The sequence below is a fragment of the Chrysochloris asiatica genome, unplaced genomic scaffold (assembly GCF_000296735.1).
Source record: "Chrysochloris asiatica unplaced genomic scaffold, ChrAsi1.0 scaffold00184, whole genome shotgun sequence".
NCBI classification, from domain to species: domain Eukaryota; kingdom Metazoa; phylum Chordata; class Mammalia; order Afrosoricida; family Chrysochloridae; genus Chrysochloris; species Chrysochloris asiatica.
Window position 1 is genome coordinate 3,149,540 of NW_006408702.1, and position 16,699 is coordinate 3,166,238.

Sequence of the window (16,699 nt, forward strand, 5' to 3'; positions counted from 1 at the left end):
CTCACCACACTTTGGACCAACCAGCCCTTCCTCTTCTCTCTCTCATCTCCAGGTTAACGGGAGTCTGTAGAATGTGGTTGAACTCAGCCCATTTCTTCATTGCTGCCTTTCCCCCTCTTTCTCCTCTTGTGGTCGCCAACAAGCTTTCATGCCTGCTCATATGCTGCTTTTGAATTTCAGTCTTACACAGGGGTTTGTCCTGAAAGAGCTTGATTGCTTGCCTTGATGGCTTCCCGGGGAACAACTTGCTTATTCTTGTAGCAGCCAGTCATCTCATAGGAATCTTTTTGACTTTCAAGAATTTATCCTTTTTTCTTTTCCTTACTTCATGTGTGGGTCTCTGTGGATGACATACTCCTGGTTCTCAAAGGTTCATGTCTCCTTCCCTATTGTCATTTTCCTTGTGGCTGTCCCTCCACTGTCTGTGGGTACATCATCTACACAGGCAGAGAGCTTCTGTTCTGTCTGTTGTCAAATGTCCCCTCTCTCCTTAATAGCCTGTCTTTGCCAGAGTGTAGAGACTGGGGAGTGGGTGTTTGGAAGCCGTGCACTGAGGCTGTCTCCTGGGGAAGGCTGAGGCACAGCTGATGCCTGTCCGGTTGTAGTCTCTGCATGCTGGCTGCCAGCACAGCTGATTCTCTGGTCAGCTGAAGCCTTGCCGTGTGTGGCCTCTTTGGATGGCCTGTGCCCCCACAAATCTGCCCCCAGCTTGCTGCCTGACTGCATAGGCCCTCATCTGCAGCCATTAGTCTCTTCTGAAGTGTTACCTTCGCCCAGATGACCTGACTATGGGTATACTGGCTTCGCTGCTCTAAATGTATTCAGATGGTTTTAGATTGGCCCCTTGGCTTTTATAGATTCTATGGTGGTTTCGTTGTTTCTGTTGCTTCTTCAAAGGAGCCCTGGTACGTAGTGGGTTACGCATTGACTACTAACTACATGGTCCGCAGTTTTAATCCATCAGCCGTTCCACAGGAGAACCATAAGGCTTTCTGCTCCCATAAAGATTTGTAGCCTTGGGAACCCTATACAGAGTCAAAACAAACTCGACAGCACATTACAACAATAACATTGCTTCTTGTATCAGAATGTAGCTCTAGTTTTATTGGTCGATTCAACAAGGAAATGCCATCCTCTGCCATTGTCCCAAGGATCTTGTATCTATCTACAAAAACGAAGGCTTGGGCTGTATATGGACCACAGAGTCATGAAAAAATTCTAAAACATTCTCTGTGTTTTCCTCCATTTTAACATGGGTGACTTAACTGAATAGACATTTGTCAACTGTTTCTTTTGTGCTGAACTGTCATACTAAAGCCAAGGCCTGTCCCCTCCTGTTATTTGCTGTCTCCAGAGAGGAAGATTCTCCCACACTTACCTGAAAGGCAACAGGTCAAGCAGCGAACGACTAATATGAATGATGAGTTGGGGTTTTGGGGAGAGGAGCTAGGAATTTTGCTTCCTAGGACCTAGTGAGGAGCTAGCATTAGAACTCCAGGCTGGAAAAGCTGTTCTCCACCTAACAAAATCATACAAAGGAATATCAACCGTCATCTGAGCAAAATTCCTGTTTGTGGCTGGACTGGGCCTGGCTCAAAGTCAGACACCATTGTAGGCTCCACCCATTTCAAAAATGTTTTAAATTATTTTAAATTTCACTCACAATGTTGTGCAATCATTACCACTGTCCATTTCCAGAACCTTCCCATCACCCCAAACAGAAACTCTGTCACCATTAAGCAATGACTCACCCACCTTTTGCCCCTTCCTAAGCCCCTGCCGCTATGCATTTGTCCATTGTGGATATTTCATGTAAGTTGAGTCCTACAATATTTGCCCTTTGAGTCTTACTTATTTAACTCAGAATGGTGTTTTTAAGGCTCATCCATATTGTAGTATATTCCAGAACTTCATTTAAGGCTGAGTAATATTCTGTTATTGAAAGATTCTCTGGGCAAATTATTGAATGATGCAGAAAGCATCAAGAGAAGATGGAAGGAATACACAGAGGCACTGTACCAGAAGGAAATGGTTAATGTTCAGCCATTTCAAGAGGTAGCATATGATCAAGAGCCAATGATACTGAAGGAGGAAGCCCAAGATGCATTGAAGGAATTAGCAAAGAAGTAGGCATGAGGAATTGATGGAATAAAAATGGAAATCTTTCAAGAAAGTGAGGCGGCACAGGAAGCACTCACTCATCTCTGCCAAGAAATTTGGAAGACAACCGTCTGGCTGACTGATTGGAAGAGATCCGTATTTATGCCCATTCCAGCGGAATGAGGAAATCACCGGACAATCTCTTTGATATCCCATGCAAGTAAAGTTTTGCTGAAGGTAATACAGAAATGGCTGCAAGCATGCATTGACAGAGAACTTCCAGAGGTCCAAGCTGGATTCAGAAGAGGCCGTGAAACAAGGGATATCATTGCTGATGTCCGATGGATCTTGACTGAAAGCAGAGAATATCAGAAAGATGCTTACCTGTGCTTTATTGACTACGCAAAGGCTTTCAATTGTGTGGATCATGACAAGCTACAGACAACATTGCAAAGTATGAGCATTCCAGAACACTTAATTGTGCTCCTGAGGAATCTGTACCTGGACCAAGAAGCAGTTGTTTGAACAGAACATGGGAACACTGAATGGTTTAAAATTAAGAAAGGTGTGCAACAAGGTTGTATTCTTTCACCATACATATTCAACCTGTATGCTGAGCATATAATCCCAGAAGCTGGGTTCCATGAAGAAAAACGTGGCATCAGGATTAGAGGAAGACTCATTAACAACCTGCGATATGCAGATGATACAACCTTGCTTGCTGAAAGTGAAGAGGACTTAAAATATTTACTGATGAAGATCAGAGAGCACAGCCTTCAGTATAGATTACATCTCAATGTCAAGAAAACAAAAATCCTCACCACTGGACCAATAAACATCATTCTTATCAACGGAGAAAAGATTGAAGTTGTCAAGGACTTCATTCTTCTTGTATCAACTATCAACACTCACAGAAGCGGCAGTCAAGAGATCAGATGATGTATTATTGCATTAGGCAAATCTGCTGCACAAGACCTTTTTAAAGAGCAAAGATGTCAGTTTGAGGACTAAGGTGCACCTGACCCAAGCCATGGTATTTTCAGTAACCTCATATGCATGTGAAAGCTGGACAGTGAATAAGGAAGACTGTAAAAGAATTGATGCTTTTGCATTATGGTGTTGGAGGAGAGTATTGAAGGTGCCATGGGCTTCCAAAAGAACCAATAGATCCATTTTGGAAGAAGTGCAGCCAGAGTGCTCCCTGGAGGCCAAGATGGCCAATCTTCTTCTCTCATATTTCGGACATATTGTTAGGAGAGACCAGTCACTCTGGTCTGGAGAAGGATATCATGTTTGGTAAGGTGGAGGGTCAAAGAAAAAGAGAAAGACCCGCAATGAGATGGATTGGCCAAGTGGCAGCATCGATGGACTCAAGCGTGGCAACAGTGGTGAGGTTGGCCCAGGATCGGGGCAGTGTTTCTTTCTGATGTGCATAGGGGCGCTACGAGTCGGTACTGACTCGATGGCACCTAACAACAACAACAATATTCTGTTGTGTGTGTATATACCACATTTTGTTCATGCATTCATCTGTTGATGGCCACTTGGATTGAATCCACCTTTTAGCTACTGTGAATGATACATTTCATGTTTTCTTCAACCAAGAAGGGTTGAACTGACCTGGAAACCTGTGAGATGTGACTGTGGCCCCATGGTTTGTACCCCCCTCCCCCGATACTTTCTGTCCAGTGTCATCAGGAGGCATTGTGAAGAAGCTGACACATGAAGACGATTGCCCTCCTGAACTACAGCCTCCGCCCCAGGACACGGAGATTCTTCTGACACAGTAGTCTCCCAGACCTCACTCTGCAATGAACCAATTCTCCTTAAATACAGAGATTCCTTCTGCAGGGATCTTACTCACCCTCAGCGCTAACAAACACAAGTTTCCTGAGTCCCTTGCTGTGCTTTCCCGGGAGAGTAGTACTTCTTTATGTTTGGCCCCAGACTTAAAGGGCTCGTACTTGAGGACAAACACGAGCACATCCTCTATCTACTTACCCAGGAGTGGGTCTGACTTAGCCACTGATTGTTGAGTCGATGGGGTCTCTCTGACCAGCTGACTTTGATTTTGCAGTTCAATTTTCAGAGATTTAATTATACCATTGCTGGCTTCTCTCCCTAAGATTCTTGTTTATTGTGATTCTGCCTGAACCAAGCACAAGTGAGGAATGAGGGCTTCCGGGCTTGCTGAGCAAGGTTTAGATGTCGTTACTAACTTTGGCACTTGTCATTGTGCGTGCTTCGGCCGTTCTTTTTGTAAACACTTGGGCCTTTTTGTAAATACTTGGTCACCCTGTGATCTTTGTGCACCAAAAAGAAAATGACTTTCATACATAAAAGCTTTCAAACTAACCTAACCCATAAACACATTGCCGTCGAACCGATTCCAACCCAAGACAAGGTATAAATCTTACAAAATTTTTCAATATCCATCCAGCCCAGAAATCATTTCACAGACATATTGCAAATATCTAGTCACTTTTTTCAGACTTCTGCTTGCTACTGCTTCTTCTAGGGCAGAGGACAGAGACAGACACAGCTCTGCCTGCAGGCTCCTACCACCCAGGTGCCAGCAGGATGCATCCATCTCAATGACTCCACGTGTGTCCAAGTGAAACTGACCCACAGGATTATCAGTGACCGAGCTGTTGGAAGCACATTGCCAGATTTTTCCTCCAAGGAATCTCTGGATGCACTCAATGCTCCACCTTGTAATTAACAGCCAAGTGTATCAATCATCTGCACCACGAAGGTCTTACGACATCCACCATGTTGTTGTTACGTGCCGTGGAGTCGGTTCCGACTCATAGTGACCCTGCACAGGGTTTCCGAGGCTGTAAATCTTTACAGGAGCAGAAAGCCTCATCTTTCTCCTGTGGAACAGCTGGCAGTTTCAAACTGCTGACCCTGAGGTTCGCAGCCTGATTTGTAACCACTACGCTACCAGAGCTCCTTACGACGTCCACCATAGAAACCAGTTATGTCCAGTTGATTCTGATTCATGGACACCCCATTTGTTACAGAGTTAAAACTGCTCCCTGGGGCTTTCTTGGGGTCCTGATGTGGTGCTATAGGTTAAAGCACTGGACCACAAGATCAGTTTGAACCACAAGGTTGTTGGTTCAAACTCACCATATACCGGGTTGCTGTGATTCAGAACCAACTTGATGGTGCGTAAGACCAACAACAAGAAGGTTTTCTTGGATGTAATCTTCACTAAAGGACATTGCCAAGCATTTCTCCTGTGCTGACACTGGGTGGGTTTGAAGTGTCAACTTTTAGGTTAGGAGCTGATGACTCAGAGGCCTCTTCCACACAGAGATCAAAGTGGAATCGTGGTTAGCAGGGGGAGAAGGGAGGGCTGTGGAGAATCATTTAGGGAGCATGCATGCATCATGTAATGGCTATATCAGTGATGACGTATCATTTAGGGAGCATGCATGTAGCATGTAATGGATATATCAGTGATGACGTCACACCGTGGTCAGCGTAATTGGTATCAGTGACTTGCACACGGGAAAGCTGTTAAATTAGTAAATGTGATGCCTTTATTTTTACAACAATTTAAAACGTTAATTAAAAAATAGGAAACCTTTTCTGAGGAGTCGGCTTTTACACAAGCACTTTTAGCCCTAGGCCCAGTACCATAGTATCTTCCCCTCTAATCCATAACAAACCACATCCCATAGGACACATCTGCAGCCCCAAAGAAACCAGGCCAACGTGCCAGTCACAGCATGGGGCCACACCCTCTTGCCCCCAACAAACTCCATATGAGCTCCTTGTTACTCAGGGATCCTGTGCTTTCGTTGGCCGCTTCCCCTTGGCTTTGAACCCCTGGTCCAAGAGTTCTCCCCATCCCCGGGTTCTTCACCTCCAACAGTTATTAAGCCCACGCCAGCAGACATACAGGAGTCTCAGTGCCGGGAAGGGGGACGTGGGCAGATCAACTGCACTTGCAGGGAAGGAGAGACAGAAAGTTGAGAAAGCGAGTTGGGTGCAGATGGTGACATGTGGGGCTGCCAGGGGCAGGAGTTTGGATCTTGGGCTGAAAGCATTGGGTAGGCCTAAAGGGTTTTGAGAGACCTTGCTGTTTAAAATGACCCGTCTGGTTAGAGGTGTTCTGAATGGGCGGGTTGCAAGTATCAGTAGCTTGATTTCTTCAACACCTGCATTTATTGAGTGGCTGCTGCATGCTAACATGGTACAGAGTCTGGTTCTGAGACTGGGGAACACTGGAGTGGAGAAGATGAGGTTGATTCTCTGCGACTGAAACCAGGGTAATTTAATATAAGAAAGGAGTTGGGCTGGATGGAGCCCCAGAAGGTCTTCCCCTCCATGGCCGACTCCCCCAAAGCCCTGCAGGGAGTTTGATAAGCAGAACAGAGGCCATGCTGCCTGTGTGGGTCAGGCCTGCAGCTGTGGGCTCAGAGGACGGTGAGAAGCTGCCAGGAAACAGACCACATCGTTGGCACAGCAGCATCACTTACACCATTTGTGAGGGCGCCAGAGCCCCAAGCATTTGTAGTTTGTATCCTAATGGGCTCAGGTCATACAGAGTGGCAGGCTGATCCCTTTCTATGGTGTTGATGGTCATACGGAATTTTATTTGTAAGATTTTCAGTAGACACTTCAGATTTATTGTTTAAAGTCAAAATCCAAACCAGCCTTTTTTTCATGTAGCTTTTGACTGCTATTTCAGTTCAACATTTAGTCATTTCCATATTCATGACCCTAGTGGCCATGCAAGGCACTCTGGTTAGCATAGTAGGTTACGAGTCGGGCAGCCAACCTTAAAGTCAGAAGTTTGATACTCCCGGCTGTTCTGCAGGAGAAACATGAGGCTTTCTGCTGCCGTAAAGATTTACAGCCTCGGAAACCCTGTACAGGGTCTCTGTGATTCGTAACTGACTCCACAGCACACCACCACCAGTACCCACACAAGGAACTCCGGTAGCATAGTGGGTTACGCGCTGAGTTGTTAGCAAGGTCAGCAGTTCCAATCCACCAGCTGCTCCGTGGGAGGAAGATGAGGCTTTCTGCTCCTGTGAAGATTTACAGCCTCAGAAACCTACACAAGGCAGCTGTGAGTCAGAACCGACTTGAAGGCACACCACCACCACCACCACTACCAGTGGCCAAGCAGGCTGAGTGTCATGCTGAATTGCGGACATTAATGTCCAGCTGGGTGGGCCTAGAGAACACAGGAAGGAAAGGTGGCCACGCCTGAGGGGGATGCCATTTGACTTGGCATTGAAAGGATCTGCATGCTGATATTCCTTTCATCGGTTCTTGGATTGATTCTTGTAGGCTTTCCCCCAAGGCTTCCCAAGATCACCTTCCCCTTACCCCAGGGGAAACCGCTGTCCTTCACTGGACCATAAGCCACAAGAATCCTGAGTCCAGAGTGGCCAGACATCACTTGGTATAAACCACTTACTGAACAGATTACAAACAACAATAACAAGGTGAAGGATGATACTATTATGAATCCCAGAAACGTTAGGGAGACGCCTCTACAGGTGGGTTTGAATGGGCGGTATCAGGATGCACTCTGAGACACTATAGCAAGCAAAAGGCTTAATACCTAGATCTTGGTTTCTAAATACCATTTTCCACTAAAGGGAAAAAAACCTCCAACCAACTCATAGTGATCCTAATAGGGTTTCCAAGACTATAAATCTTTACAGGAGCAGACAGCCTCATCTTTCTCCCGAGGAGTTTGAACCACCGGTAACCTTGCAAGGTCTAACCCACCACTTCACTAGATCTCCTCACTAAAGGGAATCAGGGTTAATTCCAGGACTGGGACTTGGAAAGCGCAAGAGAAGACAAGCATATTGTTTTACCGAGAATTAAGGCAGGGCCCAGAGGCCGAAACAAGTGTGTCAAAGGAACACAGGAGCCAGCTTAATGGAACGCCCACTGCCCAAGATGGGGACCACTTGAGCATCAAAAGAAATAATCAAAAAATGATAATTCTTTGAAGTAAGAAAGAAACTGTTGAGTCCATTGTGATACTTCAAAAGGAAGAGAGCTTTGGTTGGTTGATGATGCATGGAGGGGATTGTAACCATGGCAATGAAACGATATACGAATAGGGTGAATGTGAAGCAAATGTTCTCCCATGTAAACTATCACATAAGTCACAATAAAACATTCAAAAATAAATGAATAAAAACGAATTCAAATTAAAAAAGGAAGAGAGGAAGCTCTTCCGTGGAGAAGAATTCCAGGCAGTCGCTGTAGAAGACATGATAAAGCACTACTTTGCAAATGTACAACTGCCGGGATGATGATGAAACAGTATTGGGTAAAGAGGATCATCACATGCTGTTAGCATACCACACTTACTAATAACGAACTGCAAAAGGTGCCTTTAGAAAGGAGAGCTCAGGCAAACAGACACCACTCTGCCCAAGTGGCCTGACTCTCCACCGCCGTTAACAGGACAGCCAGCTAGCAGCTGCCTCTGAGGGGCACAGTGGGGAAGGCACCTCAACGGTGACTTTCTGGGATCTTTGCCAAAAGTGCCTAACGTGAATCTCAACTTTGGGAAGCAGTTACTCTCAGGATATAGGTTATGCCTCAGGATAACTCATCAGAACTTAAAAATAGCAATGTCAAAAAATACGTAAAAGGGCTAAGGAGGCTTCCAGATTGAAAAAGAGACATGACAACCAACAACAGTGTGTGGTTCTTGAATGGGTGCTGAACCCAGCCTCACAACAGTGGCGAGATGCGCCTTTGACAGTACCATATGCATGTTATATATCCTGAAAGTGATTAGGATTATGCTTGTTATATAATAAAGTATTCTTGTTATTCAGAGATACATGCTGAAGTATTTAGGAGCAAAGTGTCAGAATCCCTGTAATTTATTTTCAAATGATTCTACAAAAACTAAAAAGTTTGTGTAGAGAGAGAAGTAAAGAAAGCAAATGTGGTAGATCTCGTTGAAATATATACGGATGCTCATTGTAAACTAATTCAACTTTTCTGCCACTTGGATATTTTCAAAATAAAAAATTGTGTGGGAAACATCGTAAAAGCAATAAAACAGGCCCAGAGCACCAGAGCTCTTTAAAAAAAAAAAAAAGAAAGCTAGGTGAGACTAAAAGTCTTATTTTCTGGACTCCAATTCCAGTACACTATTGCCTGTCTGTCTTCATCCACGGCGATGACACGCCGAACAACAGAGAGCGAGAGAAACATACTCATCCCTTTGGTTCACTATTGGAGCCTGAGGCGGTAGCAGCTCAACCGAACTGAAGACAGGGCGCACAGCCCCACGTAGCCGCCGGGTTAGGGAGTCCATCCGCTGCTGTCGACTTTGAGGCAAATCATTTCACCTCTGATTGTTGATATCTTTCCCACAGCCTCTACTGGGGTGTTACATTTTCCTTTTTTTTTTTTTTTTGCATTTGAGGTTTTTTGCATTTACGCTCCTCTGATTTTCCAATATGGATTTCCAATGGCTCTGAAAAAACAGATGGAAAAGCATATTTCCTCCCCCGGAAGCCTAATTGAGCCAAAAATTCTTTGATAATCAAGAAGGAAGGGTAGTGTTCTGCTGGTGTATGCTTTTTGCCACTCTGTACCAGCTGACTGTTGGCTGTTCTAACTGCCGTGGGAAGCTGCTCTGAGCAGTCACAAAGCCCAGGCTGGGTCCTCAGTCTTATCCTTCAGTATGGTGAGGCCAGGCACGTCTCTCAAGTCCTCAAGTCTGTGCTCAGGTCTCAAGTCCTCAAGTCTGTCTTCAAGTCTGACTACAGAGATGGGGTGGCCTCCTCCCAGGCAGGGGCAAATAGGCCTGCATACTCCCTCTGCAGTCTGGAGGGTGAGGGGCCAGCCACTGTGGCAAGTGTGGAACAAGAGGGCAGACTAGCATTCGGGCAAATGTCCAATCCTACATCAGTGTACGTTTTTCCTGTTTCTCCATCCCCCAGGCCCTGCATGTAAAATGGTCCCACCTCAAGTTGCCCTGGGTGGACCTGGATTGGCTGATAGACATATCCTGCCAAGTCACAGAGCTGGACCTTTCTGCCAACTGTCTGTCTTCCCTCCCCTCGGTCATCCCCTGGGGGCTCATCCACCTCCGGAAGTTGAACCTGGCAGACAACCACCTGGGAGAGCTGCCCAGCGTCCAGTCTTCAGATGAGATCATCTGCTCCAGGTATACAGAGTGCGACTAGCCGTCTGTGCCTCAGGGTAACTCTGTCCTCAACCCACACTCCCTGATGCTATTTTATGGGTTTGGAAACAAATGTCCTGCCTGTAAGTATGGATGGCACCAACTTTAGGAACCAGTTTCCTGCCACCTCTTCAGATGAACACGAAGAGGTCTGGAGAGATGTAGTCTGTACCTCAGCTTGCATTTGGTCTCTGTCTACACACAGGAATCAGAGGAGAGGGGCAGGAAGCTGCTAGGGTAGTGGGAGCAGCCCCCCCCCCCCCCCCCCCCCCACCCTCCTCAGCCCCTTTCCATCTCCTGATCCCAAGTCCCCAGCCAAGGCATCGTCTTATACTCTACCTCCCGGGGAAAGGAATAGAAGGGGAAATCTCAGAGAAAGGGATAGCTACTACATTCCAGCAGCACGTAGTGTGGACTTCTTCAGTCTCCTTTCCCAGGAGCCCTTGGGAAGAGGCCCAAGGTTGCATGCGGAGGGCAGAGACCTAATCCTCACTGATGTTGTTAAGTGCCACCGAGTCGATTCCAACTCATAGCAACCCTGACCTTGGAGTTCACATCCAGTGCTGACCGTACATTGCCACACCAGATGTCTTTTGTGTGATGGTGTTGTTGTTAAGTGCCATCAAATCAGTTCTGACCCATAGTAACCCCATATAGGGTTTCTGAGGAGCAGCTGGTGAGCTTGAACTGCAAACCTTGAGGTTCAAACCGACTTTGCAATGGTGTGACACTGTGGGTTAATGCACTGGATTGCAAAGTTGGTTTATGTCTGATCGATGCATGCAAAACCCCATCTCATAAGGGTTTGAGCTCTAAGTGAGGAGAGAGAAAGGAGTGTTGGAAAGCAGTAACCCACAGACCCCATAAGCAAGAGTCTTTAACCTGGGCTCCCAGGGTCCAAAAGGTATCCAGAAGAGCCATTCGGCCAGCCGCTGAGTTTGCTATCACATCTAGACTGCTGTCCATCAAGTCAGTTCTGACTCATGGCAACCCCATGTATGTAGACCCAGAGTTCTCAGTGCCTGATGGTTCAGAAGTAGCTCTCCGGGTCTTTCTACAAGATGCCTTTAGGAAGATTGGGATCCCCAGCTTTTCAGTTAGCTGTGCACGTTAACCGTTCGCACCACCCAGGAATCCCATCTGTGGTAGATAAGGTGGGTTTTTATCTCTACCAATCTTCCTAAATTTGATTTTCTTCCTAAGAGATCGCATGATACCTTTGACTGCACACTAGTCAGCCTTGCACAGGGACCCCAAGAAAAGGGCCGCTTCCCTGTTGACAGAAAAGAGTTTGCAAGTTGTGCTTTGTTTCTGTCTCCTGACACCCTGACTTCTATCTTCCCCAACCACAGGCTCCTGGAAATTGACATTTCCGGCAACAAGTTGTTCCACCTCCCACTGGGATTTTTGCACCTCTCGAAACTTCAGAAACTGACAGCTTCAAGAAATTATTTAGAAAAGCTGTTTGAGGAAGACAATGGTTGGTTTGTTTGTTTGTTTTCGTTTGTTTGTTAGGTAAATGCTGTCGAGCGGGTTCCGACTCATAGTTTTTTTGAGGAATGGCAGGTAGCCTGAGTTAATTTGTCATTTTCCTCCCGATAGGACCATCGTACCACTTTAGTCTTGTTTTTTGGTTGTTTTTTGTTTTCCTAGCCACTAACTGGATTGGTTTGCGGAAACTGCAAGAACTGGATGTATCGGACAATAAGCTGACAGAACTCCCTGCTCTTTTCCTTCATTCTTTCAAGTCACTCACTTATCTGAATGTCTCCAAAAACAACCTGAAAGTGTTTCCGGATCCCTGGGCCTGCCCTTTGGTTAGTACCATTCCAGAAATGATGAGAGCCACAGAGCATCTCGGGTGTTTTGTCTCACCTCATCCCTTGTCTAAATGTTCTCTGGAGCCACAGAACTAGTGCAGTATATTATGTATGTATGTGTGTGTACACACACACACACACACACACACACAAGGGGGCTTCGACAAGTTCATTGAAAAACTTAGCTTTTCACTCATTATCCTTTAATTCATTTTCCCCGGAACTTTTTAAAGTGCACTCATGTGTATGTATGTATACATACACTGAGAGAGAGAGAGATTTCTTTTAAGAGATTTGACTCATGCCATTGTGGGAGACTGGCAAGTCCAAATCTGTAGGTCAGGTGACAGTCTAGAACCTCCTGTGGGTGTAGAATTTTGCTTTATATAGTTTTCAGTGACTGTGATCCTGCAGAATTAGGCCTATAAGTGGTACCTTGGGGTAGATTCAAACTTCCAACCTTTCAGTTAGAGGTGGAGCATTTGAGCTGTTTGTGTTCCCCCCCCCCGCCCAAGGGCTCATGGTTAACATGAAATGATACTTGTTACAAAACCTTGGAAATGGTTTTATTATTTTTTTACATCAACTATTATAACAACCACAGAGGTACCACCACCTGTAAATAGTTAATGACTACGTCATTCTCTTTCTCATCAAACTCCTAGAAATGTTGTAAAGCATCCAAAAATGCCCTTGAGTCTCTGCCAGACAAAATGGCTGTTTTTTGGAAAAATCATCTCAAGGATGTGGATTTTTCAGAAAACACACTGAAAGAAGTTCCCCTGGGACTTTTCCAGCTTGATGTGAGTTTACCAGCCCATATAATTTCAAGAATTTGTGAGTAAATGACCATGTTCTGAACTCCATATGCTTCTGAAATGTGCACAAAAGGTCTGTAATATGCTGTAAAATGAAAGAGCAGACATTTCTGACTTTAACTATCAGAAATACGCCTGGTTGGTTGTAAGCAGAGAGAGGAAGGAGAAATGTGCAGAAGGAAATAGCTCCGTTAGGGTGGTTTATGGGATTATGAAATGCTGAAAAGTGTAGGCCCAGCCCAGCCGTCTCTCTTGCCTCCTGGGTGGGCCCACCAACACTACGGGAAGTCTAGTAGGGTCGTCTAACTGCCCCACCTCAGGAGCACCATCAGGATGGGAGTTGCATGTCCTCCCCACACATACCCTTCCCCTGTTGAGGGGGTCACTGAGCGTGTAAGCAGCGCCTGCCTGGTGGGGAGCTCGTGGGCTGCACACAGGCCACACACTCTGCCTGGGCCCTGGCTGTACTTGTCTTGTGCTTAGATGAGCCTGGGCTCCCAGTGATGGGCACTACCCATGTCCACAGTAAAGGGTCCTTTTTCAGACTGGGGAACCCAAGCCAGCCTGCAAACAACTAAGTGATAAAGCAGTCCAAACCGGTGGGGGTGGGGGAGTGCGGGGGGCACAGGTTCCCAGGAAATGCCCTGTCCTGAGTTTATTTCCACAAAGGGCTGAAAGTAGATTTCCAGGTTTTCCTTCTGAAGAGGCTTCTGGTCCTCAAGAATTTGAGTTCTGCCCCCTCTGCGCCCCCCGTCTCAGTGGGGAGCAGCAACCCCAGCCCCACAAAAGGGCCACCAGTCATGGGCACCATCTGCACCTCGTTGTTGAGGGAGAACCCTCCACAGCCTTGCCTCTCTCACATCTACACCGGCAGACACAGTGTCCTGGGATCCACAGAAGCAGCAAAGCCTCCTAGGAGGGGAGAGCATGGCCCTGGGTCTCACTGGTCTCGTCCTCCAGATGGGGCCTGGGAGAAGGGCCTGGCACATGGCATTCAGGGCTGATTGACCCCCTTCAGCCAAGGAGGAGAGGCAGAGGCCACGAGGTGTTAATGTGGGCAGCACACAGACTTGTCAGCCCTCCCGAGGCTGCCTCAGTTGTCATGGCAAAGTCATCAAGTTAAAGTAAAACAGTAACAGTCCAAGAGCAGGGCTTTGGCAACACCTACTGCCTCCATCGTCACAGCTCCTGGCAGCCACGGAGGGTCCTGTGGTTGAGAAGTAGCTTCACCGCCCCTGGTGCCTCCCAGGGGCGCCTGGCTCAGCAGCCCTGCAATATCTGGGTTGGCCAGGAGAGGGCGAGCAGTGTCTATGGGCCACAAAATTGGCCCTCACGCAGAGATGCTGGTGGAGCTGGTACACCTAGCATTTGTACTGCTCCCTGGTGGTGACTCTGACCCCGGAGAACCTGAGTTCCCAGTTCCCTGTTCCCATCACCAACCCATGAATGCTCATCATACTTAAGAATCCTTAAAATTTGGAAGACTTTGGACTCTTTTCTAGAACAATTGCCTCTCCTTGATTTTCAGGGGGAAATTAACATCCTTAATGAACCCTGGTGGCACTGTAGAATAAGCGCTGGACTGCTAACCACCAGGTCTGCAGTTCAAACCCACCAGTCACTTGGCAGGAGAAAGAGGACACTGTCTGTTGCCATAAAGATTTACAGTCTCGGAAGCCCCATATTGAGTCACTGAGTCAGAATGGAGCTTAAAGGCAGTGGGATATGATTGAGGAGAGGTGAATTGTCCCATTTGGTTTGTTTGATATAATCTGTGATATTAAGAAACTACTGGAGCCCATTCTGTTAGGGTGTTTTCAAAGGCAAGTGTATAATAGCTGTACTTCCTCTGTCAGCTGACATTTCATTTACGCCTTCCTCCCTTTGTGGACTGATGTTTCAGGCCCTGATGTGTTTGAGACTCCAGGGAAACCAGCTGGTGGCACTTCCACCTCAGGATAAGTGGACCTGCAGACAACTCAAGACCCTGGATCTCTCTAAGAACCAACTTAGAAAGTAAGCAGAGGTTTCCTTTATCCTCAGCAAACCCTAAAATGTCTGTGATCCCCAGTCCCTGAGGGCAGGGAAATGGCATTCTCTTCTCATTCCTACAGACTTCTCTTGAGTCTCATTTTTAAATTCAGCCTCACAGCCTCAAACATAACAAAAATTCTAAGTAAGGGGCATGACTGGGCTGTATTTCCTTCTGATAGGAGTTGGACCAGTTGCTATGAGTTGGAACAGGCTCGACAACACCTAAAACCAACAAAATCAAACGAAAGTTCTGCCTAGAAGTTTTTGCCAGTCCCTAACAAAAATGCACAGATTGAGTAAGATACCTAAGCAAGACTCAGAAATCTCTCACTTGAAACTGAAAATATGGGAAGAGCCCGGCTGGTCCTTCAGCACATGCGGACCAGCCACCCTAAATCATTGGCCACCCTAAATCAGGTGTCTCAGGAAACTCCTGGCCCAGATAAAATGTTCCTCACTGAGCAGCATTCTGATGGAAACAGGAATTCTCACACATTCCTGAGGTGAACGACCAAAAAGGGGCCCACAGATCATGCCAACTATAGATCTTCTTTTCTACAGCCTTGCCATTCACAGTCTGCAGTGGCTTCTACTCTCCCACAGAAGCTGTGGGAGGCTCAAACACGCAGCCGACTTGCTTTTCACCCTTTACTTAACAATATAGAGTCTCAGTCAAAATAATGATGTTTTTGTGCTTTCCTCAATTTTTGACTTTCTTTTTTTATTTTTCCTGCAGGAATGGAGATGGACTTAAAACAAAGCATATTTCCTTTTTCACCACCAGAGGACGCCAGCGTTCAGGGGCTGAGACAGGTGTGTTCTTGTGGGGAGATAGAAACAGCTTGGTTTCCTACCCCGCCAAAGGAGGGAGTCGACCTTGCACCGGGCTATCCCCTTTACTGCCCTATTGGAGTGCCAGAGGTGGCCGTATTTGACTGAGAGCCAGAGAGTGAGTTCATGACACATGTATGGCATGCAAGTATCCTATTTGGACTCTGATGATTCTAGTAGCCACAGTGTGTGGAGGGCCAACTGCCTAAGACTAAATACTTCCTAACACCTTGGACAAGTCAGTCAGTCCTACTGAGGGGGCTTGAAAAAGTCCAGGGAAAAACTCCATTATCTTTCAGTACCAATGTTCGCTAACTTTTTGACGTCCCCTCCTATTGCATACTTGTTAGAGCCTTTCTAGATTTCTAACAATGATATCCCATTTTGCAGATGAGGAAACCCAAGTTCAGTAGGGCTGACTGACTTGCCTGAGGTCTGAGGGACTCTGGGTGTCTCCTGTCACGCCACGGCATACCATCCTGGGTCCTAGATGGTTGTGGTCTGCCCCTCAGAAACTAGACTCCAGTTTCCATTCTGGCCACAACAAGTAGAGAATATGTTTCTAGAGGAGAAGGTTCTTGTTTGCTATCTTCTGTGTGATACACACAGGCGGTGTGGGTGTGTCCCACACATTAACCACCCAGCATGAAAATGAACAGAGACAAAGCCAGCCACACTCACAGGATGCTGACATGTCCAGCAGGGAGCAATACTGATAATGTTTTCAATGGGAAAACAACATCCTTCTTTGACCTGACAGCTATGTTTGCAAGTTCTGTAAATAAAATAGCAATACTTTTTGACTTCCATTCACTTACTTTACCGATGGGTGAAGAGAGTGAATGGAAGTCACAAAGTATTGCTACTTTGGCTCCAGTTCATACATGTTATTGTTGTTA

At 46.4% G+C, this 16,699-nt stretch overlaps 1 protein-coding gene across 1 annotated transcript in view; it reads left to right on the top strand.

Annotated features, from left to right (window-relative positions):
- LRRK1 (leucine-rich repeat kinase 1) overlaps positions 1–16,699 on the top strand; it is a 216,881-nt gene that overhangs the window by 144,553 nt on the left and 55,629 nt on the right. The window contains exons 6-11 of the mRNA XM_006872156.1: positions 10,053–10,279; positions 11,650–11,777; positions 11,951–12,114; positions 12,783–12,920; positions 14,839–14,951; positions 15,706–15,782. Of these exons, the coding sequence (XP_006872218.1) occupies positions 10,053–10,279; positions 11,650–11,777; positions 11,951–12,114; positions 12,783–12,920; positions 14,839–14,951; positions 15,706–15,782 (847 nt within the window). The remainder of the gene's footprint in view (positions 1–10,052; positions 10,280–11,649; positions 11,778–11,950; positions 12,115–12,782; positions 12,921–14,838; positions 14,952–15,705; positions 15,783–16,699) is intronic.